We start from the raw sequence: 24,001 nt of genomic DNA on the forward strand, positions 1-24,001 counted from the left end.
TAGGTGAGTATTAGGCTAATGGCCCTACAACCAACACAAGCCTAGCACAAGAATATTCCCAGTCGTCCTGTTTTAGGGTTAGGGAAGGAGGGAGACTAGAGTTTTAGGGTAAAAAAGCAAGGATTCAGGCTAGGAACTGGGTGGGAGTTTTAGTGTTACAATTATGACTACACAGTTTTATAGGGTTGTGTGTTGGGATGGCTAAGGAGTTGCAGGTGATCAGGCCAGTGGGAGTTTTAGGAATTGTTTTTTTAAAACAAGCAACAGTGAGTGCATGTCACAGCTACTAGCAAGCGAGCACTCTTAGTACATCCCTGAACTGTGCAGTCAACTTTTGGCAAACTGCAGAACAAAAGCAGGCTGGAGTTTCTCTGTTCTGTATCTTTTAGCATCCAGACTGAAATACAGGCACTTATGGCACTGCTTTACTTTTTACTCTTCTTTCGTGTGGTACAGTGGTGCTTTACTTCGTACTCTTCCTTCACGTGGCACAGCTGTGCTTTAATTCATACTCTTCCTTCGGTGGTACAGCAGTGCTTTACTCAGTACTCTTCCTTCACGTGGTACAGCTTGTTCTTTACTTTGTACACTTCCTTCGGTGGTACAGCGATGCTTTACTTCATACTCTTCCTTCACGTGGTACAGCTGTGCTTTACTTTGTACTCTTCCTTTGGTGGTACAGCAGTGCTTTACTCAGTACTCTTCCTTCACGTGGTACAGCTTGTTCTTTACTTTGTACTCTTCCTTCAGTGGTACAGCGATGCTTTACTTCGTACTCTTCCTTCACGTAGTACAGCTTGTTCTTTACTTTGTACACTTCCTTAAGTGGTACAGCGATGCTTTACTTCATACTCTTCCTTCACGTGGTACAGCTGTGCTTTACTTTGTACTCTTCCTTTGGTGGTACAGCAGTGCTTTACTCAGTACTCTTCCTTCACGTGGTACAGCTTGTTCTTTACTTTGTACTCTTCCTTCAGTGGTACAGCGATGCTTTACTTCGTACTCTTCCTTCACGTAGTACAGCTTGTTCTTTACTTTGTACACTTCCTTAAGTGGTACAGCGATGCTTTACTTCATACTCTTCCTTCACGTGGTACAGCTGTGCTTTACTTTGTACTCTTCCTTTGGTGGTACAGCAGTGCTTTACTCAGTACTCTTCCTTCACGTGGTACAGCTTGTTCTTTACTTTGTACTCTTCCTTCAGTGGTACAGCGATGCTTTACTTCATACTCTTCCTTCACGTGGTACAGCTGTGCTTTACTTTGTACTCTTCCTTTGGTGGTACAGCAGTGCTTTACTCAGTACTCTTCCTTCACGTGGTACAGCTTGTTCTTTACTTTGTACTCTTCCTTTGGTGGTACAGCGATGCTTTACTTCATACTCTTCCTTCACATGACACAGCTGTGCTTTACTTCATACTCTTCCTTCGGTGGTACAACAGTGCTTTACTCAGTACTATTCCTTCACGTGGTACAGCTTGTTCTTTACTTTGTACTCTTCCTTCGTTGGTACAGCGATGCTTTACTTCGTACTCTTCCTTCACATGGTACAGCTGTGCTTTACTTTGTACTCTTCCTTTGGTGGTGTACAGCAGTGCTTTACTCAGTACTATTCCTTCACGTGGTACAGCTTGTTCTTTACTTTGTACTCTTCCTTCGTGTGGTACAGCTGTGCTTTCCTTCGTGTGGTACAGCTGTGCTTTCCTTCGTATTCTTCTCTCCTGAGGTACAGTGTTGCTGCTGGCTAGTAACTTCATGGTCAAATGAACACTATGACAGCTTGGAAATTTATGCACTGAATAAGAAAAATATTTTGACCAAAACAGCAAAGCTTAGATCCAAAATGTGACAATGCTAGAAAAAAATTGTAATAGCTAGAAACCAAGTAGAATGCTACTCTACAAATATTATGCCATGTGAGCTGACTGGAGGCAAAAATTTCTAAACTTCAGAAAAGAAAAAAAAAAATGAAAGCTGTACAGAAAATCACAGCAATCCTACCAGCAAGGACTCCTAATATCAAAGTTGACAAATGTTGGAACTGCAAAAAAATCTGTGCTACCATTTAGAATTAGAAGATACTAGCAATTTGTAACCATGGATTAATAATTGGCAAATGTCTGCTTATTTGAATTAGTTGTGTGCTGAGACATCAGCCTGTACTGGTGTGGCTGGACGCAAAACACATAAGTAGCTTATCTTGCAAATGGTTCAGTCTCTATCTCACTTCAATGGAAAATCATCAGATGACAGCATGGCAGAGTCTGCAGCAAATGGAAACATGCTTTTCTACAAGTTGATTGGTTGCTAGTTATGACAGAAAAATTCTGCCACTCAACAACACTCACATTACATCAATCTGCTCAATTTGCTCATACATATGAAGCACAGGGAGTCAAGGCATAGACATACACTCATCCTGTCAAAACCATGTTTAAGACTTAAGATGTTTAAATTAAAAAGTAAAACCAAGCTTTTCTAGGATGGTTGCGTCTCCCTAACTCCCCAATGTAAAGGGCTTTACCCTCCACACCTTCCTTTCTTAAACTACCTCTGATGTCACAATTAATTTGAGGAATTGGGCTCAAACTTGATGAATTCTACCTCTATGAGTTTAGCATGCAAAGAGTTGCACTGTTCCTAGGCAGTATAATGTGTGATAGCAGAACAAAAGCAATTCAGGTACATTCCAATTTCTGTGGTTTAAATTCAAATTGTATCCAACATATATGGTCAGTCTACTATAAACCATATATGCTGTACATAATGTTACACTTTAGATAAAAAAATCTTAGTAATATATAGCAGACTGGTACGTTTTCTGTGTTTTACAAACAACACCACAACACACCAAATAGATGGTATTCTGTTGAAATTGATATGTATATACCTCAGATTTAAATGCAATACCTTTCCTTAGCACTGAGATACAAGTGCATTGTGTACAATGACTTGAAACTTACTTGACTTTGGTGGAAATCTTCAACCTTCTAATTCCAGGAGTTGGAAACTGGCGGGAGTTTAAGTAGGCAATGTGCTGCATTGCTTTATCGAAGCTGTCAATATCATCCCCCTCCAAAGACAACACAGACTGGCTAGGATTGAAGTGGATCTGGAGAATAAAAAAGAAAAAAAATTGTATTTAAGCATAATCTAAAGATGTGCAAACTAGACTAATCTGCAAACAGATAACAATAAACTTCAATAAAGTACATTCCTCAAAAGACCAATAAGGTGAAAACTGTGGGGTCAAAATAGCTAGTCTCTACAGCTATTCAGCCTACTGCCACCAGCAAATTGTTACTTTTAGTTATTTGCCATGGTTTCACCCAACCCCTGTTGACTAATAAGGCCCCCCTCCCTTCCTCAACTCACCTACCTGGAGAAAGTACAGTTGTATACACTTACCATAAATGTAGATGTTCGAGTGTATTCACTGTTGCAGTCATTACATTTGGGTTATCTGCTTGCAGGTTGCCCTCAGTTGGCCTGATTAACAAAGTCTTGGGTCCTGCGTAGGTTGCTGTCCCTTCTTCCATGACATCAGGCCATCAGGGGTATAAAACATGCAGCCGACGTCATTACATCAGTTTTTCTTGCCCCAGATGTCAGGTGCCCCACTAATGGAAAGCAATTGAACATAAAAGCACAAAGATATACCTACAACAAAAAGGCAAATACACCAAAAAGACGTTTAAGCATAGTAAAGGAAAGCAGAGGTATAGCCAAAAGAAGTTAGGGGGCTGGAGGGAGGGTAACCAGGACTACAACAGTGAATACATTCTAACATCTACACTTACAGTAAGTGTACACAACTGTACTATGTTATTCGTGTTTCACTGTTGCAGTCATTACATTTGGGTAGATTCCCAAAGCTATGGTTGGGAGAAGGAGTTTAGGTAGCATTAGGGCTGGCTATAAGGCCCTGCAAGACTGCAGTGGCAAATCCAGCTCTAGATTTAGAGAAAATTGGCAAATGGTAATGCTTTGTGAAAGTATGTACAGAAATCCAGGTAACAGCTTCTAGGATGTCCCTGGTAGGGACACCTCTGAGAAAGGCTGTAGAGGTAGATGCAGCCCTGGTGGAGTGAGGTCTGATCCCCTGGGGGATAGGTTTTCCATGGTGCTTATAGCAGAAATGAATGCAATGGCTTATCCATTTAGAAATGGTTTGCTTTGAAATAGCCTTCCCCTCTGCCCCTGCAGCAAATGCTACCAGCAGTTGTTCAGATTTCCTTTGAGGTTTAGTCCTGTCCAAGTAGAATCTAAGTTGTCTGTGCACATCTAAGGAATGCAGTATCCGTTCCCCTTTATTCTGTGGATTGGCAAAGAAGGTTGGCAAATGAATGGACTGATTAAGAGCCACACTGGATACCACCTTGGGCATGAAGGGTGGACTGGTTCTGAGGGACACCCTGTCCGCATGAAAGATGATGAAAGGGTCCACTGCCATAAGGGCCTGTAATTCAGATACCCTTCTAGCTGAAGTGATTGCTAAAAAGGAAAGCTGTTTTCCAAGAAAGAAATTTTAAGTCTGCAGTAGCAACAGGCTCGAAAGGAGGTAGAGTGAGTTTCTCCAAGACAAAGTTAAGGTCCCAGGCTGGGGTTGGAGCTTTCCTGGGTGGTCTAAAATTGTTGGCCCCTCTGAGGAACTGCTTGTGTAGTGGATGAGAGAAGAAGGGAGGTTCTGTGTTATAATGAGCTGAAATGGCTGAGGAATGGATTTTAATGGAGGAAAAAGACAGGCCCTTGTGAAGCATCTCAGTTAAGTATTGTAAAATCTGAGGTAAAGTGGGTGCTGCTGTGCTCATCTCTTGAGATTGTTTCCAGGCACAGAATCTTTTCCATTTTTCAGCATAAGATTTTCTAGTACTAGGCCTCCTTGCCTCTAAGATGATATCCATCACAGGTTTGCTGAGGGATGGTAAAGGAGAGATTAAGTAATTAGCCAGGCTGCAAGGTTCAGTGTTGAAAGCTGAGGGTTCAGAATCTGGTTCTCCTGCTGAGACAGCAGGGAAGGAGTCTGAGGCAGGTGCCATGGAGATAACCATGACACACTTCGCAGGAGGGGGTACCAGTGTTGGCGCGGCCAGTCTGGAGCAATCAAAATCATCCTTGGTTTGTCCTGTTTGATTTTTAGTAGTACTTTGGAGAGCAGAGGGGGGGGAAGGCATAGACTGATGGGGTTTTCCAGCTGAAGAACAGAGCATCCACTTTCCAGGCTTGTTTGTGGGGTGTCCTTGTGCAAAATCTGTCCAATTGGTAGCTCTGGGGAGAGGCAAAGGGGTCTATATCTGGGCTCCCCCATTTGCTTGTCAACATAAAAATTCTTTCGTTCCAGTTTCCACTCGTGTGGGTCCATGAGGTTTCTGCTTAGTCCGTCTGCCAGTGTATTTAATTTTCCTGGCAGGAATTGAGCTTGTAGATGCACTTGGTAGCTCAAGGCTGTGTTCCACAATGCCATGGCTAGTCTGCAGAGGGGGTATGAATGTGTACCCCCTTGCTTGTTAATGTACCACATAACATTGGTGTTGTCCGTCTTTACCATTAGTTGTTCTGGAAGAATGTGGTCCTTGAAGGCTGTCAGAGCATTCTGTACAGCTAACATTTCTTTTTGATTGATATGCAGGTGCATTTGACATGGGTTCCATTTGCATTGAATGCACTTCCCTGCCAGGTGAGCCCTCCATGCATAGTATGATGCATCTGTTGTTAGGGTTTGGGTGGCAGGGGGTGGTGTGAAAGGTAGTCCCTTGTTTTGGTGGCTGGCCTCTGCCGACCAAAGGAACTCTAGGCATAGGCAAGGTATGATAGGAATCATTGTTTCTAGGTCTTGAGAATGTTGACACCATAGGCTTTTTAGATACCACTGTAGTTTCCTCGTATGCAGTCTTGCATATGGAATTATAAGAATGCAGGAGGCCATGAACCCCCAAGGCTTGCAGTATTTGTCTTGCAGATAGCAGGGTTTTGTGGCCACTTGTCTGAAGTAGGTTGTCAAATGAATTTGCTTTTCTGGCATGAGGTAAGCCATCTGGGAAGTTGTATTCAAGCTTGCTCCCAGGAATATAATTTGTTGACAGGGTACCAGGTGTGATTTCCTATCTTTAATGGTGTACCCCAGACAAGTTAGAACCCTTTTTACAAAGGCCAGATGATTCAAAAGTATGTCCTGGCTTTCTGCCTGAATTAGACAATCGTCCAGGTATGGGTATATTTGAATATTTCTTTGCCTGCAAAATGCAATAACTGGAGCTAGGCACTTTGTGAATACCCTGGGTGCAGTAGATAAGCCAAAGGTCAGTGCAGAGAACTGATAGTGCGTGTAGCCTGCTTTGAAGCGTAGGTATCTTCTGCAAGATTCCATGATTGGGATGTGCAGGTATGCTTCTTTTGAATCTAGTGTTGCCAACCAGGCATCTTTGCCTAGCATAGGAAGTAACTCAAGAGTCAGCACCTTGAATTTTGGAATCTCCAAAAAGGTGTTTAGAGTAGACAGGTCCAGGATAGGACACCATGAATTGTCTTTTCTCGGTACCAGGAAAAGTCTCGAGTAGAAACCTTGTCCCTTTTCCTCTTCTGGTACCAGATGAATAGCCCCCATGCTTAAGAGAGAAAGAACTTGTTTTTGGGCCTCTGCCCACTGATTTGGGGGTATGTCCGGCCACCCACTTGGTGTTGGCAATGTGTGGAAGTGAAATCTGTATCCCTGGAACACTATATTTAAAACCCATTTGTCCTGGGTAATGAGTTCCCAATTCTTTGCATGAAGAGCAATCTTTCCCCCCAAAGGGGCAGTCAGTTGATAAGTGCTTGGAAATTTTAAAAGGAAGTCATTAAGACAGTTTACCATAGGGGGGAGTCTTATTATTCCCAGACTTGGAAGTAGAGACCCCCCACTGCTTAATTTTGTGAGTCCCCTGAGACTGAAACCTGGGGTTTTGCTGTGTCTGGGTTTGGCTTGAGAAGACCTGGAAGGGGCTGGAAAGGACCAATTCTTAGAGGGCCAGTGCCTACTAAATCTAGGAGGGTGAACTTGTAAAAAAAAAATCTTTAACAGTTTGCATAGATTTAGCTTTATCTTCCATCTTTTTAAGAACTTTCTCAGCCTTGTTGTCAAACAGGCAGTTCTGATTTAAAGGAGCATCCAACAATTTAGTTTTAACATGATCAGGCAAAGATTGCTCCTTAAGCCAAGCATGCCTTCTGAGCACCGACGCAGTAACAGCAGCCCTGCAAGATACCTCTAATGAATCAAAACCACATTGCAAAGTATGTTTTCAAATTTGTTCGGCAGAATGCATTAAATCCTGTAATTCTTTATTTTCCACAGAGTCAGGAATCAACATCATTTTCTGTTTAAACAGTCCAATAACATGTTGCTGATATTTTAACATATGAAACTGGCAGTTTAAAGCCCTAATGGCCAAGGTTGCAGAAGTGTAAACCTTCTTTCTCCATCTATCCAGCGCACTGGAGTCTCTATCACAAGGGGTAGGATTTTTAGCAGTAGAAGCCTTAATGCCCTTGGGGCCCTGTGAAATAGTCTCTGGATCTGCAATAGGATTTTTGAAAATGAACTTGTGGGACTCGGGACCCTGTAGTATCTGTCAGTTTTTTTGGGAGTAGGAGGCAGGGAATCAGGGGCCAAACTAGATTCCAAGAAAGCATCATCAACAATGTCTAGTACAGGAGGAATAGCTGAAGGCCTATGCAGAGGTAGGAGAAGGAAATCCCAAAGCCTCTTTCTGAAACAGAAAAATCCTGGCTTTCCCAGTGGAAATGCTCCCTTAGAGTATGTAAGGTTTCCCCAAAAGAAAAATCCTCAGGAGGGGAAGCAGAGGGAATAGAGTCCTCTGCATCAGAATCCTCATAAGTGGGTAAGAAAAAATCCAGATCATCAGAAGAGTCAGAAATCATCAGAAGAGTCAGAAAAAACAGAATCCTGATCAGAAGATTCATAATCAACCTCAGTCCTAGGCCTCTTAGAAGGGGGGGGGGTGGCTACCCCTGATTAGAGTTATTAGATCTTCAGCCATTCTTATCATTTGTTTTTTAGGCATAGAGGCATGTGGCCTGGGCATCGTTTTTTTAAACAGGGATCGAGATTTAGGCCTAAGTAATGAAGGAGGCATCGATTTAATATGCAAGTCCATAGGCCTGAATACACCCTCAGAAGCCGGTGCCTGCACAGCGGCTCCGGACCCATCCAAGGTAGAGATATCCGCAGGTTCCATAGTTGAAGCATCTTGCGGAATACCAGACTCCGAATGGGTCTCAGTAGAGGCCTGCAAATCAGAAGTAGCGGGTATCAGGGGCTGCGAAAGCACCTCACTGAGTACCGGCGAACTGGCGACTGGCTTAGGAGAAGTGCTGTCAGCAGTTATGGATCTTGGCGGCCTGACTCTGTCTTTATCTTTGGGTTTTTTCAGAATCCCGGTAGTCGGATGGCTAACCGACGGCATTTCTGGATAATTAAACCGAGAACCGAAATATTTAGAGGCAAAAATAAACAGACGGATAGTGCGCTGATTAAATAAAGCACAAAATCGACAGCAAGGTACGTCATTGGTCAGGGCCTAGGCAAGGAATACAGTACGATGGAAATCTTTATGAGGTATTTTCTTTCCACAAGTAATGCAATTATTAACTTTTACTGACATCGCGAAGGAGCAAGAAAAAGTTTCTCCAACGGGGTACTTAGCTTTAGTTGAAGACTTCGGTTCAGAAACTCGAAAACGAAACTTTCAGGAGTCGGCTGACCGGCACTTGCGAACTGCTTCTGCTTTGGGCACTGCAAGAAAGACTGATGTAATGGCGTTGGCTGCATGTTTTATACCCCTGACAACCTGACATCATGGAAAAAGGGACAGCAACCAATGCAGGAACCAAGACTTTGTTAATCAGGCCGACTGAGGGCAACCTGCCAGCAGATTACCCAAATGTAATGACTGCAACAGTGAAACACAAAGAACATCTCAAGGTTGCACCTTCCAGGATGTCCCTGGTAGGGACTCCTCTGAGAAATGCTGTAGAGGTTGAAGTAGCTCTGGTGGAATGAGTTCTGATCCCCAGAGGGGTAGGTTTTCCATGGTGCTTGTAGCAGAAATGGATGCAGTGTGCCTTGTCCTCTGCCCCTGTAGCAAAGCCAGCTATCAGCTGGTCAGATTTTCTAAAGGCTTAGCCCTATCAAGGTAGAACCTGAGCTGTCTGTGCATGTCCTAAGGAGTACAGGATCATTTCCCCTTTATTCTGAGGATTAGGGAAAAAGGTTGGCAAATGGATGGATTGGTTTAAAGCCACACTGGATACCACCTTGGGCATAAAGGAAGGGTTAGTCTTGAAGGAAACCCTGTCGGCATGGAAAATAATGAAGGGCTCCACCGTCATTAGTGCCTGTAACTCAGACACTCTTCTTGCTGAATTAATAGCTAGAAGTAAGGCTGTTTTCCAAGAGAGGAATTTTAAGTCTGCTGAAGCAGCAGGTTCAAAAGGGGGGAAGTGTGAGCTTCTCCAGTACAAAGTTAAGGTCCCAGGCCATGGTGGGAGCTCTCCTAGGGGGCCTTAAATTGCTAGTACCTCTCAGGAACTGTTTGATGAGAGGGTGAGAAAAGAGAGGCGGCTCAGTATTACAATGAGCTGAGATGGCAGAGGCATGAATCTTAATGGATGAGAAGGATAGGCCTCTGTGGAGCAGCTCTGTTAGGTAATCAAGGATATGAGGTATGGTGGGCACTGCTGTGTCCTTTCCTAGAAACTGACTCCAAGAACAACATCGTTTCAGCATAGGATTTCCTAGTGCTAGGCCTTCTGGCTTCAAGGATGACGTCCAGCACCTGTTTGCTGAGGGAGGCTGGTGGTGTACTCAGGGCATAAGCCAGGCTGTAAGGTTTAGGGTTTGCAGCTGTGGATGCAAAATTTGTCCCTCCTGCTGAGACAGCAAGGGAAGGTGTCTGATGTAGGTGCCAGGGTGACACTGCTGTCAGACTGAGTAAGAGTGAGTACCAGTGTTGGCATGGCCAGTCTGGTGCAGTAAGGATTGCCCTTGGCCTGTCCTGTTTGATCTTGAGTAGCACTTTTGAGAGGAGGGGCATAGGAGGGAATGCATAAATTGATAGGGCGTCCACCTTCCAGGCTCTGCTGTGAGGATTCCTGGTGCAAAATTTGCTCAATTGGTGGTTTTGGGGGGAGGTAAAAAGGTCCACCTCCAGTGTTCCCCACCTCTGGGTTGGAAGACTGAATGGAGGGGGGTTCTAGTTTCCACTCGTGAGGGTCCAGTAGATTTCTGCTCAAGTCATCTGCCAGTGAATTTTGCTTGCCTGGCAGGAATTGAGCTTGTGGGTGCACTTGGATGCTCAAGGCTGTGTTCCACAGAGCCATGGCTAACCTGCAGAGTGGGTAAGAATGAGTTCCACCCTGCTTGTTTATGTACCACATAACCTGTGGTGTTGTCTGTCTTTATCAGAAACTGTCCTGGAAGGATAAGGTATTTGAAGGCTGTCAGAGCATTCTGTACAGCTAGCATCTCTTTTTGATTGATATGCAGGGGAATTTGCTCTGGGCTCCATTTGCTTTGAATGCATTTGCCTGCCATGTGAGCCCCCCATGCATAGTCTGATGTGTCTGTTGTCAGGGTTTGGGCGGTGAGGGGTTGAGTGAAAGGAAGTCCCTTGTTGTGGTTATATGCTTCTGCCCACCAAAGGAACTCTGCCCTTAGACAAGGTATGATAGGAATCATTGTTTCCAGGTCCTGAGAATGTTGACACCAGAGACTTAAGTATCACTGAAGTTTCCTCATATGCAGTCTTGAATATTGGTGGTGCTGCGGTAGCGCTGTCGCCTCACAGTAAGACGTTGTCCTGTTCGATTCTCAGCTAGAGCGTCTTCTGTGTGGAGACATGCGTGAATGGGCATGCCTTCGTTGAAGGTTGTGCGTCATGGCCGGCAACTCGGCAAGTAAAAATCTACTGCCAATCATTAGCGGACCGGACTTCCGCTGTGGCGACCCCTAACTGGGAAAAGCCAAAAGACACAACAACAACATGAGGTCATAAACCCTAGGGTTTGCAGTATTTTCCTTGCAGATAGCTGGGTTTTGGTGGTCATTAGTTTGAAATAGTTTGTCAAATGGACCTGCTTTTCTGGAGTGAGAAATGCCATCTGGGAATGTGTGTTCAAACTTGTTCCCAGGAATTGGTTGGCTGGGCACCAGTTGTGATTTCTTTTTCTTGATGGTGTATCCCAGTGAAGTTAGAAGTCTTTTTACAAATGCCAGGTGCTGAAGTAGCAATTCCTGACTGTCCGCCTGAATCAGGCAATCATCCAAGTATGGGTAGAATTGAATATTTCTCTGCCTGCAGTGTGCAATGGCTGGAGCCAGGCATTTTGTGAATACTCTGGGCACAACAGATAAGCCAAGGGGAAGTGCAGATAAAGTACAGTTGTGTACCTACCATAAATGTAGATGTTAGAGTGTATTCACTGTTGCAGTCATTACACTTGGATTATCCTGCTGGCAGGCTACCTGCAGTCAGCCTGAATTCCAAAGTCCTGGTCTGGCGTCGGTTGCTGTCGCCTCTTCCCTGACGTCAGTGCGCCAGGGGTATAAAAGATGCAGCCGACGCCATTTTCTTCAGTTTTTTCTTGCCCCAGATGTCAGGTGCCCCCAAATGGGTAGGCTAAAAAACATTGCTTATAAAAGCATGCACTAAAACAAACAATACCTTCATCTACAAGCAAATACACCACATAGGTTGTATAGGATAGAGAAGTACAGAAAAGTCCCAGCAAAGAAAGGGGGATGGTGGGTGGGTAACCTGGACTGCAACAGTGAATACACTCGAACATCTACATTTATGGTAAGTACACAACTGTACTATGTTCATCGTGTTTCACTGCTGCAGTCATTACACTTGGGTTGAATCCCAAAGCTGAAGTTGGGAGGCTGGGTCTAAATACAATTAGGAGTGGCTATAAGGCCCTGCAGAACTGCAGTGGCAAAGCCTGCTCTGGATTTAGAGTAAAGAGGTAAGATGTAGTGCTTAGTAAAAGTGTGCACTGAAGTCCAAGTTGCAGCCTCCAAAATATCCTTGGTTGGTACTCCTCTGAGGAAGGCTGCTAAGTGGCTGCTGCCCTGGTAGAATGTGGTCTAATGGCCTTGGGCACTGACTTGCCATGTTGTGAATAGCAGAAACGAATGCAGTGTCCTATCCACTTTGAAATAGTCTGCTTTGAGATAGCCTTTCCTTGTGATCCTGCAGCATATGCCACAAAGTTGCTCAGTCTTTCTGAAAGCTTTAGTTTTGTCCAAGTAGAAGCGTAGCTGTCTGTGTATGTCCAAAGAATGCAGAAGTCTCTCCCCTTTATTCTGTGGGTTTGGGAAAAAGTAGGCAAATGAATGGTTTGGTTAAGAGCCACACTGGGCACTACCTTAGGCATAAATGTTGGGTTTGTCCTTAGAGAAACCCTGTCCAGATGGAAGATAATAAAAGGTTCCACAGCCATTAATGCCTGTAACTCTGAGACTCTTCTTGCTGAAGTTATTGCTAGGGGCAGAGCTGTTTTCCATGATAAGAACTTTATCTCAGCTGTACTGGCTGGCTCGAAAGGAGGCTGTGTGAGTTTTTCCAAGACAAAATTCAGGCCCCATGCAGGTATTGGTGCTCTCCTTGGAGGTCTTATATTTTTGGCCCCCCTAAGGAAATGTCTAAGCAATGGATGTGAAAAAACATGTGGGTCTGTATTGTAATGAGCTGAAATGGTAGAGGCATGGATCTTAATTGATGAGAAGGATAGGTCTTTGTCCAGTATCTCAGTTAGATATTGTAAAATCTGAGGTATATTTGGAACAAGCGTGTCAATTCCTTGTGCCTGGTTCCAAGCACAGAATCTCTTCCATTTTTCTGCATAAGATTTTCTGGTGCTGGGCCTCCTGGCCTCCAAAATAACATCCATAACCGCTTTAGAGAGAGATGTATTCTGAATGGTTACACTATCCGCCATGCAGCTAGATTTAGGGTTCTGAGTTGGCTGTGCAGGATCTGATTGTTTTGTTGGGTCAGTAAATGAGGAATTTGAGGCAATGTCCAGGCAGGGCCTTGGGTCAAGCTCCTTAGGAGTGGGTACCAGTGTTGGCGTGGCCAATCTGGGGCAAAAAGTATCATATGTGGCTTCTCCTGTCTGACCTTTAGGAGTACCGTGGGGAGGAGAGGCAGTGGAGGAAAGGCATATACTGTAAGGTTGTTTCAGCTGAATGACAAGGCATCCACTTTCCATGCTCGTTTGTGATAAGTCCTTGTGCAGAATCTCTGCAGTTGGCAGTTGTGAAGGGAGGCAAAAAGATCTATGTGTGGGCATCCCCATTTCCTTGTTATCATGCTGAAGATTTGTGGATCTAGTTTCCACTCTTGAGGATCCATGAGGTTTCTGCTTAGTTCGTCTGCCAGAGCATTTGTTTTTCCTGGCAAGAATTGTGCTTGTAGGTGTACTCGGTAGGTCAATGCTGTGTTCCACAAAATCATGGCTTGTCTGCAGAGGGGGTAGGAATGTGTGCCCCCCTGCTTGTTTATGTACCACATAACTGTGGTGATGTCCATCTTTATCAGCAGCTGTCCTGGATGAAGTAGGTCCTTGAAGGCTGTCAGGGCATTTTGTACAGCTAGCATCTCTTTTTGATTGATGTGAAGATGCCTTTGGCTTGGGGGCCATGTGCCCTGAATACATTTTCCTGCCATGTGGGCCCCCCAGGCATAATCTGACGCATCTGTTTTTAGTGTTTGCCTGGCTGTGGGTAAAGTGAATGGCTGTCCCTTGTTGTGGTGACAGGCCTGTGCCCACCATCGAAACTCCTGCTGCAGGCAGGGAATGAGTGAAATTGATGATTCCAGGCTGCGGCAATGTTGAGTCCAAACACTTTTTAGATACCATTGTAGTTTCCTCATATGCAGTCTTGCATATGTAATTAGCAGAATGCAGCAGGCCATGTAGCCCAGAGCCTGCAGAATTTTTCTCTCAGATAACTGGGTCTTTGTTGCCATGCTTTCGAAGTAAGAAGTCTGTTGCCTTCGTTTGTCTGGCGTGAGATAAGCCATCTGGGCAGTTGTATTTAAGCTTGCACCCAGGAATATTATCTCTTGAGTGGGTACTAGTTTTGATTACTTTTCGCTTACTGTGTACCCTAGGCAAATTAGTAATCTTTTTACAAACGCCAGATGCTTTAGTAGAATGTCTTTGGTCTCTGCATGAATAAGGCAGTCGTCCAAGTAGGGATATATTTGAATTCTTCTTTGTCTGCAAAATGCAATTACTTGGTGCCAGGCATTTTGTGAAGACCCTGGGCGCAGTAGATAAGCCAAAGGGCAGTAGAGAGAATTGGTAGTGCATTGAGCCAGCTATGAATCTGAGGTATGTTCTGCAAGATTGTCTGATTGGGACATGCAGGTATGCCTCTTTGAGGTCCAAAGTTACAAGCAAAGCCTTCTTGCCCAGCATGGGCAGAAGCTGTTGTAGAGTCAACATTTTGAATTTCAGAACGTCCAGAAAAGTATTTAGAATAGACAGGTCCAGAATTGGTCTCAATGCTTTGTCCTTTCTTGCTACTAAGAAAAATCTTAAGTAAAATCCTTGTCCCTGCTCTTGTTGTGGCACTAGCTGAATGGCCCTCATGTCCATGAGAGATGAAACTTGCTTTTGTGCCTCTGCCCATTGATTGTGTGGCAGGTCTGGCATACCTTTTGCCTTTGTAAGGGTGTGAAAGTGGAACCTGTAGCCCTGAGAGACTATATTTAGGCCTCATTTGTCCTGGGTGATCGTGTGCCAATTTTGTGAAAAAAGTGCTAGCTTTCCCCCTAAGGGTGCTGCCAAATGATAAGTGCTTGGCATTGGTAGAGGAAAGTAATTGGGACGGTTTCATATATGGCTGTGATTTGTCTTCTCCGCTTTTGGAGGTAGAAGCACCCCATTGTTTGGGCCTGTATGAGCCCTGGGGCTGTTGTCTGCCTCTAGGTCGTCTGTATCTGCCTCTTTGGGGCCTGTCTGACACGGGAAAGGACCAATTCTTAGAAGGCCAGTTCCTGCTAAATCTGGGTGGTTGTACCTGTAAGAAATCCTTCACTGTCTGCATAGATTTAAGCTTTATCCTCCATTTTCTTCAACACCTCTTCTGCTTTAATACCAAACAAAGTATCATGCTGTAATGGAGCATCCAATAATTTTGCTTTAACATGATCAGGCAGAGTCTGTTTCTTTAACCAAGCATGCCTTCTAGTAACAGAACCTGTTACACAGGCCCTGCAAGAGGCCTCCAAGTGAATCATAACCACATTGCAAAGTATGTTTTCCCACTTGTTCAGCTGAATGCAATAAATCCTGTACTTTCTTGTTCTCAGAACATTCAGAATTTGTTAACATTTTCTGTTTTAACAGAGACATTAAGTATTGCTGATATTTAAGCATATGAAACTGACAATTTAAAGCCCTTACAGCCAAGGTAGCAGAAGTGTAAACTTTTCTCCCCCATCTGTCCAGTGCCCTAGAATCTCTATCTGAGGGGACAGGGTTTTTTGCAGTAGCATCCTTGACCCCTTTGGGACCCTGAGAAACAGTTTCTGGGTCAGCAGCAGGGTTTTTATATAGAAATTTATGAGAATCTGGAACCCTGTAGTATCTGTCTGGCTTAACAGGTGCAGGAGGTAAAGAGTTGGGAGATAGGCCGGACTCTGAAAATACATCATCTACAATGTCTACAACAGGTGGAATAGCAAGAGGTCTGTGCTGAGGTAGTAGAAGAAAGTCTCTGAGCCTTTTCTTAGAATCTTGAGTAATCTTGGCTCTCCCAGTGGAAATGCTCCCTCACGGTATGCAGGGTTTCCCCAAATGAGTAATCCTCAGGAGGGGAAGCTGAAGGTATAGCTTCTTCAGCATCAGAATCCTCATAGGGAGGACTAGAGTAACCTGTTCTGAAGAGGAGTCAGAGGAAATGGAAACCTGATCAGAGGAATCATATTCAGTATCTTGCCTAGGCCTCTTATCAAGAGGGGGATGGGAACCCCTGATCAAAGTAATTAGGTCTTCGGCCATTTTGAGCATCTGTTTCTTAGGCATGGAAGTCTGTCCTGGAGAATGCTGTACTTGTTTCCTTGTCTTTAAAACTGTTTTAGTCTTTGTCTTGGATGCTGAAGTTGGCTTGATATAAAGCTGTGTAGGTCTGAAAGCACCCTCAGAAGCTGATGCCTGCTCAGCGGCTCCGGACCCATCTGAGGGATTAGTTTCTGAAGGCCCTTGAATACCTTGAGTATCCAGAGGCCTAGCTGTCTCCACGTGGGAGTCGGAGGCAGCCTGTGGCTCTGACGTAGCAGGTGTCAGGGTCTGCGAAAGCGCCTCACCAGCGAACCGGCGACTGGCCTAGAAGAGGCTTCGTCGTCGGTTTTGAACCTCGGGTGCCTGTCCTTTTCTTTTTCCTTATGCTTTTTATGAATTCCGGTCGTCGGCTGTTCCGACGGCATTATATAGTTAAACCTTCAGCTAAAGTAATAAAAAGCAAAATCGTACTGACACTTAACAGTGCATTGGTTAAATCTAGCACAAAAAAACGAAAGTAGTACAACCAAAGAGAAACAACAAAAATGGTATTTTTGCCCTTATAATCACTGAGTATATGTTTTTGGATTATTCGATATTCATTGGTCTGGGCTCATTGAAAGCTTATGAATGTCAAAATTATTTTTATTTTTTGGGCTATTGATGCCTGGGATTTTGTTGTGTAGCACCATTTCCATTCCACCTATTCCTACCTTGTGACCTAAACGGGGGTCTGATTTTGACTTATTGATCATTCTTCAGTAAACTGACCAGTGGCTTATTGGTTCAAATTAGGACCGGCAAATGACCTGGTTTAGTCCACATAGTTCTTTTTGTGGAGAACCTTTTACATTTATATATTATTACAGGCATATTGCTTATTGATCCATTTTTTGAACAGGCCAAGGTTAAATTTATATTGTATTTTGGAATATATAGGATTTTCATATAGAAGTGACAACTTTGTGTCCTTTGCATTACGTCCATGAATTGATTGTCCATCTATATATAACTTTTGTATTTTTCAAGTCATTATCATCTCTCTGCTTAATATGGAATTGGATCATTTACTTACAGGCTTATCTGCTGATAGAGATGACCTATCAGCTTTTGGATTAGGGCCACTTGGTGAATGTTTGGAGGGCTCTGGTGCTTGTAAGAATATTTTCTCCAACTTAAACAAACGTATGTTATCTCTACGAAATAATGTTTGGCACTATAAGCTTTTTCATGCCTATTTGGCCAAAGGAATTACTCCACGTGGTTTACGCATGCATACACAACCACTGGTCAATAATCCAGATGATCTCTTATTAAAACAATGGGGGGAGGTACAACAAGAAACATCTCTCAAATTTGTTGAAATATTGGCTAATCATCATAACAGGATTATTGAACAAAAAATAGCATCCATCACTCTACTCAGTGATAAAGCCAAGCTGTTTGAAGGACAAACAATATATACCAATAGCATAAAAAACTTAAGTAAAGAATTGTTAACATTAGAAACTCAGTTAAAGGAAGAAAAAAAGTTTCAAAGAGACTTAGATGATTACACTAAAGGTGATCCCTTCAATTTTGACAATAAAGTAAAACATGTCCGATTCAGTTCACAAAATCGGACGACTTCCAAAAGGAAACCCACTAAATCTATTCTCAAAAAGGGTCCATTCCATAACACAGACACATCAGGTGAAGATTCCTCTTCAGGTCTAGACACTGATTCTGTGGGTGTCACAGGCTCACCAGCATTTAAAAGAAGGAATTCCTTAACTATTCAGGGTTTGCACACAAGAGGAGGGGGGTTAGAAAACATAAAAGCTGTAGACAATATGGAAAGTTTACTACAGATGTTTGTGAACCAAGAACAAATGTGAATATAACCAACATTTCATCTCATGTCCTCACCTCCTCTGAAATTGAAATTCTCAATAAAGGTTTATCTTTCAATCCTGGTTTCTTTGTTTCAGAAGAAAATTTTGTTAGTGACATCCTTTCATATTGCAGGATTCTTAATCTTAAATTATTTTTTCAGGAACAACAGTCATCAAAGATCTCTGATGAATTTAAATATCACAAATCTTCTTTCATGCCTCCCATGAATCAACATGTCTCTGTTTCAACATGCGATTATTAAAGACCTTCACTTTCAATATAGGTCATTTACCCCTTTACCTAACAATATATCCAGAACATGCATGGATAACATTACCAAACTAGCCAACAATCATGAGCTGGTTATAATTGGTGCGGACAAAGGGGGCACGATAGTAGTACAGGATCTGTCTCAGTATGACAAAGAAGCTTTCAGACAATTGTCCGATGCACGATACAAACACAATTAACCATTGACCCCACACCTTTCTTCAAACAAAAGATTGACTTTTTCCTCACATTAGCTGTTAAAGAAGGTATCATCACCAATTATACATGGGCCCAATTTACTATATCCAACCCCTGCCCACAGTATATATATTTTCTACCCAAAATCCATAAAAACCTCCAGAATCCTCCTGGCAGACCTATTGTTTCTGGTAGGAATTTGTTAACCGAACCTTTATCACTCTTCCTAACCAAATATCTACATCCACTTTTAAAATGTGTTAGAGCAAGGATTAGGGGACACTACGGAATTTCTCCAAATCATTTCCGAAACACAGTTGTACCAGACTGGTTACTTTGTACATTGGATGTAACATCACTTTACACTAATATTCCACACTGGGCTGGTTTGGAGGCCTTAGAATATTGGCTTAAGACAGAATTATACAAACCTGGCTTTAATACCCTATTGTTGTGTTTGACAGAACATGTACCGACTAACAATGTATTCTTTTACAAGGAAAGTTATTTGCAAACTAAGGGGACAGCAATGGGGGCTTCTTTTGCCCCAATATACGCAGATTTGTTCATGGCATACTTCGAAGAACAGGTAATTTATGACACTTTGCATAATATTTATATGGAAGAAATGGACATCTGGCTAAGATATTTGGATGACTGCTGGTTGGTATGGAGGGCGGATACTGAATATCTTTTGGAATTCACTACGTATCTGAATGAAAATAAATGGGGAATCGAATTCTCTGTCAACTATGATAAAAATAAAATGATTTTTTTGGATGTCCTGGCTTGCCGTGCCATCAGATCATACGTCGACTACAGAAATCCATCATAAATTCCCTGAGAACAATTCACTCCTCCATGCCTCCAGCTTTCACCCCCCCACACATTTGCAAAAACATTCCCAAATCCCAGTTTATGCATATTAAACGCATTTGTTCTGATCAACACACCTATACACGATTAAGGGACAATTTAATTCTCAGATTTCATGATCGGGGTTATAAAATGGGTCAATTATTACACACTAAACATACTGTAGACAACATGAAAAGGGAAGATCTCCTTCTTTACAAAAATAGGAACCAACTAAATTCCAAACCACCCAGACTCATCACTACATATGGATGCAATACAAACATATTAATCAATACTGTTCAGCAAAACTGGAATATATTAACATGTGACCCGAAACTCAATGAAATACTTGGTGACAGATGCCTGTTTTCTTTCCACAAAGGCAGAAATTTATCTGCTTTATAATCATTTCAAACATTTGAAAGCCACGAGCACTAACACTATCCAAACCACACTATCAGGTGAACCTCTAATTGGATGCTTTCCTTGCGGACACTGCACGCATTGTGCCAAGTTACTTAAAACAAAAAGTTTTAGTAGTCAAAACACCCCCGAGGTTTATAATATAAAATTTTTTGCCAACTGTTCCTCGGACTGGGTAATATATTTGGCCAAGTGCAAGTTGTCCTGCATTTTACATTGGTCAAACTTCAAGACCCTTGAAATTTAGAATATCTGAACACCTCAGTGACATTAAAAACAAAAGAGAAACCAATGCCCTCTATAAGCATTCATTAATACACAGAAATGCATGTTTCAGTTTCACCATTATTGACAAAATAAATAGACCCAGAAACAACAAATTAGGTTGGCATGAACTACTGAATTCCATGGAGAAAAAATGGATTATTAAACTTGGTGGTCTCTAAGCCAGGTCTTAATGAGCAGTTGTAATCAATCACATGGTTAACTCACTCATTTATAAAATGGGTTATTTTTTCTGTGAATCTTTAACACTGATGAAGGCTTTGTATTGATTTAGCCGAAACCGATCTGTTAAAAGAACCAATATACTTTTATTAAAGTAATTCATGTTTATTCAAAGGTGCCTTGTATGCTGGTCCTTGTTTTTTGTTTAAATCTAGCACAAAACCGACAACTAGCAATGTCGTGGTCAGGGCCTAGGCAAGGAATACAGTAAGAATGAAAATCCTTATGAGGTATTTGCTTCCCACAAGAAATACAATTGTTAACTTTTTCTGACATCAGTCTGGAGCAAGAAAAAGGTTTCCCCAACTGGGTACTTAGTTTTATAGAAGACTTCGGATCTGAAATTCAATTTCGAAAATCTCAGGAGTCGGCCAACTGGCACTTGCGAACTGCTTTTGCTTCGGGCACAGTGCGGCAAGAAAGACTGAAGAAAATGGCGTTGGCGGCATATTTTATACCCCTGGTACACTGACGTCAGGGAAGAGGCGAAAGCAACAGACGCTGGACCAGGACTTTTGGAATTCAGGCCGACTGCGGGTAGCCTGCCAGCAGGATAACCCAAGTGTAATGACTGCAACAGTGAAACACGATGAACATCTGATAGTGCACAGAGCCTGTCCTGAAACGTAGATATTTCCTGCAAGACTCCCTTATGGGAATGTGCAGATAAGCTTCTTTCAAGTTTAGGGTGACTAACCAGGCATCCTTGGCTAACATAGAAAGAAGCTGTTGCAGTGTAAGCATTTTGAATTTTGGGACCACCAGAAATGTGTTGAGAATTGATCGATCCAGGATAGGGAGCCAAGAGCTCTCTTTTCTGGGCACCAGGAACAGCCTGGAGTAGAAACCCTGTCCCCTTTGTTCTACTGGAACAGGTTGAATAACCCTGATAAAAGTACTTGCTTTTGAGCCTCTGCCCACAGGGTTGGAGGAAGGTCTGGCAACCCTCTTGGGGATGGCAATGAGAGGAAGTAGAATCTGTATCCCTGGGATACTGGGGGGGGGGGGGACTAGAAATTTCTGTTCCTCGGGCACCTTGTAAAAGTGGTCTGGCTGTTTAGGGGCAGGGGGCTGAGAGTCTGGTGTCTTAGATGCAGATGAAAAGGCATCCAAGTATGCAGGGATGACAGGTGGGATAGCAGAAGGTGAGGGGGTTTCCAGCTGTAACATTTCAAAGTACCTTTTCTGGGTTTCAGACATTTAAGAGGTGTCCCATTTGAAATATTCTTTCATTTTGGTGATAGTTTCACCAAAATTAATATCCTTTGGAGGGGAGTCTCCTTCAATAGATTATTCATCTGGGGAGTAATACTCCTGAGGGGAAGCAATATGTGAGGTGTAAGAGATGGATTCCTCAGAAGAGGAGTAGTCAGTGTCTTGCTCTTCTTCCCTATTCTGAGTGGTTGGGGGGGGGCAAAAGCAGGCCTAGGGCTTAGCAGTGGTAGAGAGGAGGTAGATGAGGCTGAAGATCTGAGGGCCATAAAGGCCTGCATCAAGGAAGAGGTGATGGACTGCCAGTCAGGTAGGTCATGGTCAAATGTTTGGTCTTTTGTTCCGTTTTGGATGGAGTGGACTTCAGCGTAGGCCTGGAGTCAGAAGCCGATAGAACTGAAGTAGCTTTCAGAGGAGGGATCCCAGTCGGAGGCTCTGCTAAGTCTGGTTCTCCCTCAACTACGGCGGTAGTTGGGGTCTGGGCTGGCTCCAGGGACATGCCAGTCGGCTGCAAAACGACTTCCACAAAGGTAGCTGCTGAAGTCAACAGTTCTTCAGAGCACCCCTCAACTCCTGAATCGGAATATGGTAGGGCATCCGGTAGCAGAGCAGCACAGGAAGAGGGCCTAGGAAACTTGGCCTTCTTACGCGGAGGTTCTGTCGATGCATCTAAACTGGGATCCATCCTAAGGGCTAAACACTTACGGCACTGGTTCTCCAAATAAAGATTGAGGGCGGCCAGATGGCTGCATAGGGTCTTAGGAACAAATAACTGGCAAATGGTGCAGGCGTTGTGGTCGTGCTCTCGGCCTAAGCAAAAAACGCAGCGGTCATGCGAATCTTTATGGGGAATCTGGCGCCTGCATTGGCATTTACTCTTTTTTGCTGACATCGGCTATGGCTAGCTACAACAAACCAAGCTTAGTAAGATAATAGAAGAAAAAAATCCCCAACAGGGAATTTAGCTTTTTAGATGTTAGCATTGAAGGAGCGAAGCACACGATGTGTCGGTCGTCTACAGCTGAAAAGTTCTGAGGCCTTGGCGTGTAGACGTCACATTTAAGGAACCTGGTTTATGGCCCTATGTGTGACGTCCCACGGAGCTGCAACAGGCAAGCTGAAGCTTTTGTATAGGAGCCGACGTACTGGTCGCCTAAGGCAGAAAATCCTACAAACAGAATACTGCAACATAGGAATAGAAGGACATCAGAGGAATGCTTAGCCCCTATGAACCTGTATGTACATGTCTAGCTACTAGCCCCTGGGAGGGTGTGCAATGCAAGACTATCACACACTTAAGCCAGTGACAGAAGGTTGCAGATGTGACCACATCCCTACCAGGCAAGCAGGCACCCAGAGTGGGCTTCCCCATTTTCCATTGAAAAATTCCATATAGATATAGATATATATATATATATATATATATATATATATATATATATATAGATATAGATATATATATATATATATATATATATATATATATATATATATATATATACGAAAGTGTGATAAGAGACCTTGGGAAACAGGTGGACAGTAGTCTTTCCTTTGATAATCACATCGCCACAGTGGTGAGGAAATCCTTCTACGTGGCACACCTCATCACAAATGGTTTCTCATCCAGAAAAAAAAAAGAGGCCATTGTTCCCCTTTACTCATCACTCAGACCCATTATAGAGTACAATGCTCCTTTTGCTATGTACCTCACAAGACATCTACAACTGGAAAGGCTGCAAAAATACCTCACAAAGAGGATTACTGGCCTCAAACAGATGCCTTATGAAGACAGACTCAAAAAACTCCAGCTTTACTCCGTCGCATATCGCCTACTCAGAGGTGATCTCTGCCTAACATACAAAGCTATGTCAAACCCAGAGATGTTGGACATGCTCCACTTAAAGAAATCCTAATCCCTCCAAGCTACATGCTCTAGGGACCTAAACCTTGTCACCACAATAAACAGAACATGCTGGAGGGATAAATTCCTGTCCCAGAGACTTCCCATACTCTTGGAACAGACTACCTATCTACATCAAACAGAGCTCCTCATTAGCAGTCTTCAAGAAAAATTTTGATGATTGGATGGGTAATAGGAAATTCACCCCGGGAATCACTTCTGTGGTTCTGCTTGACAGGGTACTTTTTTGGCTAGGCTTGTATAGGCCCCCTAGGGCCAATAGCCTAGTACCTACTTATGAAGCTATGCCCCCAACCACAAAACACCATCCCTCCGCCAGCAGAGTTGTGTGGTCACCAGCTTCTTCACTCCCCCTCCAAATATTGGCCAGCTCTTCCAATACTAGAGCAGTTAACTGGTCACCTAGGATACAGTCAAGGACTTCTCTCTCTAACCCATGAAGCTCACTCATCTACAAAGTTTAAATGCTGTTCTGCTGCTAAACAAAGTAAATAAGATGCCAAATAATGCAGACATTACTATAGAAAAGTTAACGTACTGCTGTGGAATTCAAATTCATCACGACTCCTCTACATGTGAGTATAAACAGCACCATATTTTGCATTACTTCCACCCCTTTTAACTTTTTTAGAATTACCCCTCCACACACACACACACACAC

The 24,001-nt window shown here is 43.2% G+C and overlaps 1 protein-coding gene across 1 annotated transcript in view; it reads right to left on the bottom strand.

Moving 5' to 3' along the window:
* The window catches only part of CLSTN1 (calsyntenin 1), a gene marked incomplete in the record, with an annotated part of 1,072,885 nt that overhangs the window by 377,177 nt on the left and 671,707 nt on the right, over nucleotides 1–24,001 (bottom strand). Inside the window, 1 exon segment of the mRNA XM_044063129.1 lies at nucleotides 2,963–3,111. Within this exon segment, the coding sequence (XP_043919064.1) occupies nucleotides 2,963–3,111 (149 nt within the window).

The sequence above is a fragment of the Protopterus annectens genome, chromosome 2.part1 (genome assembly GCF_019279795.1).
Source record: "Protopterus annectens isolate FY-2018-M chromosome 2.part1, PAN1.0, whole genome shotgun sequence".
Lineage (NCBI taxonomy): Eukaryota > Metazoa > Chordata > Ceratodontiformes > Protopteridae > Protopterus > Protopterus annectens.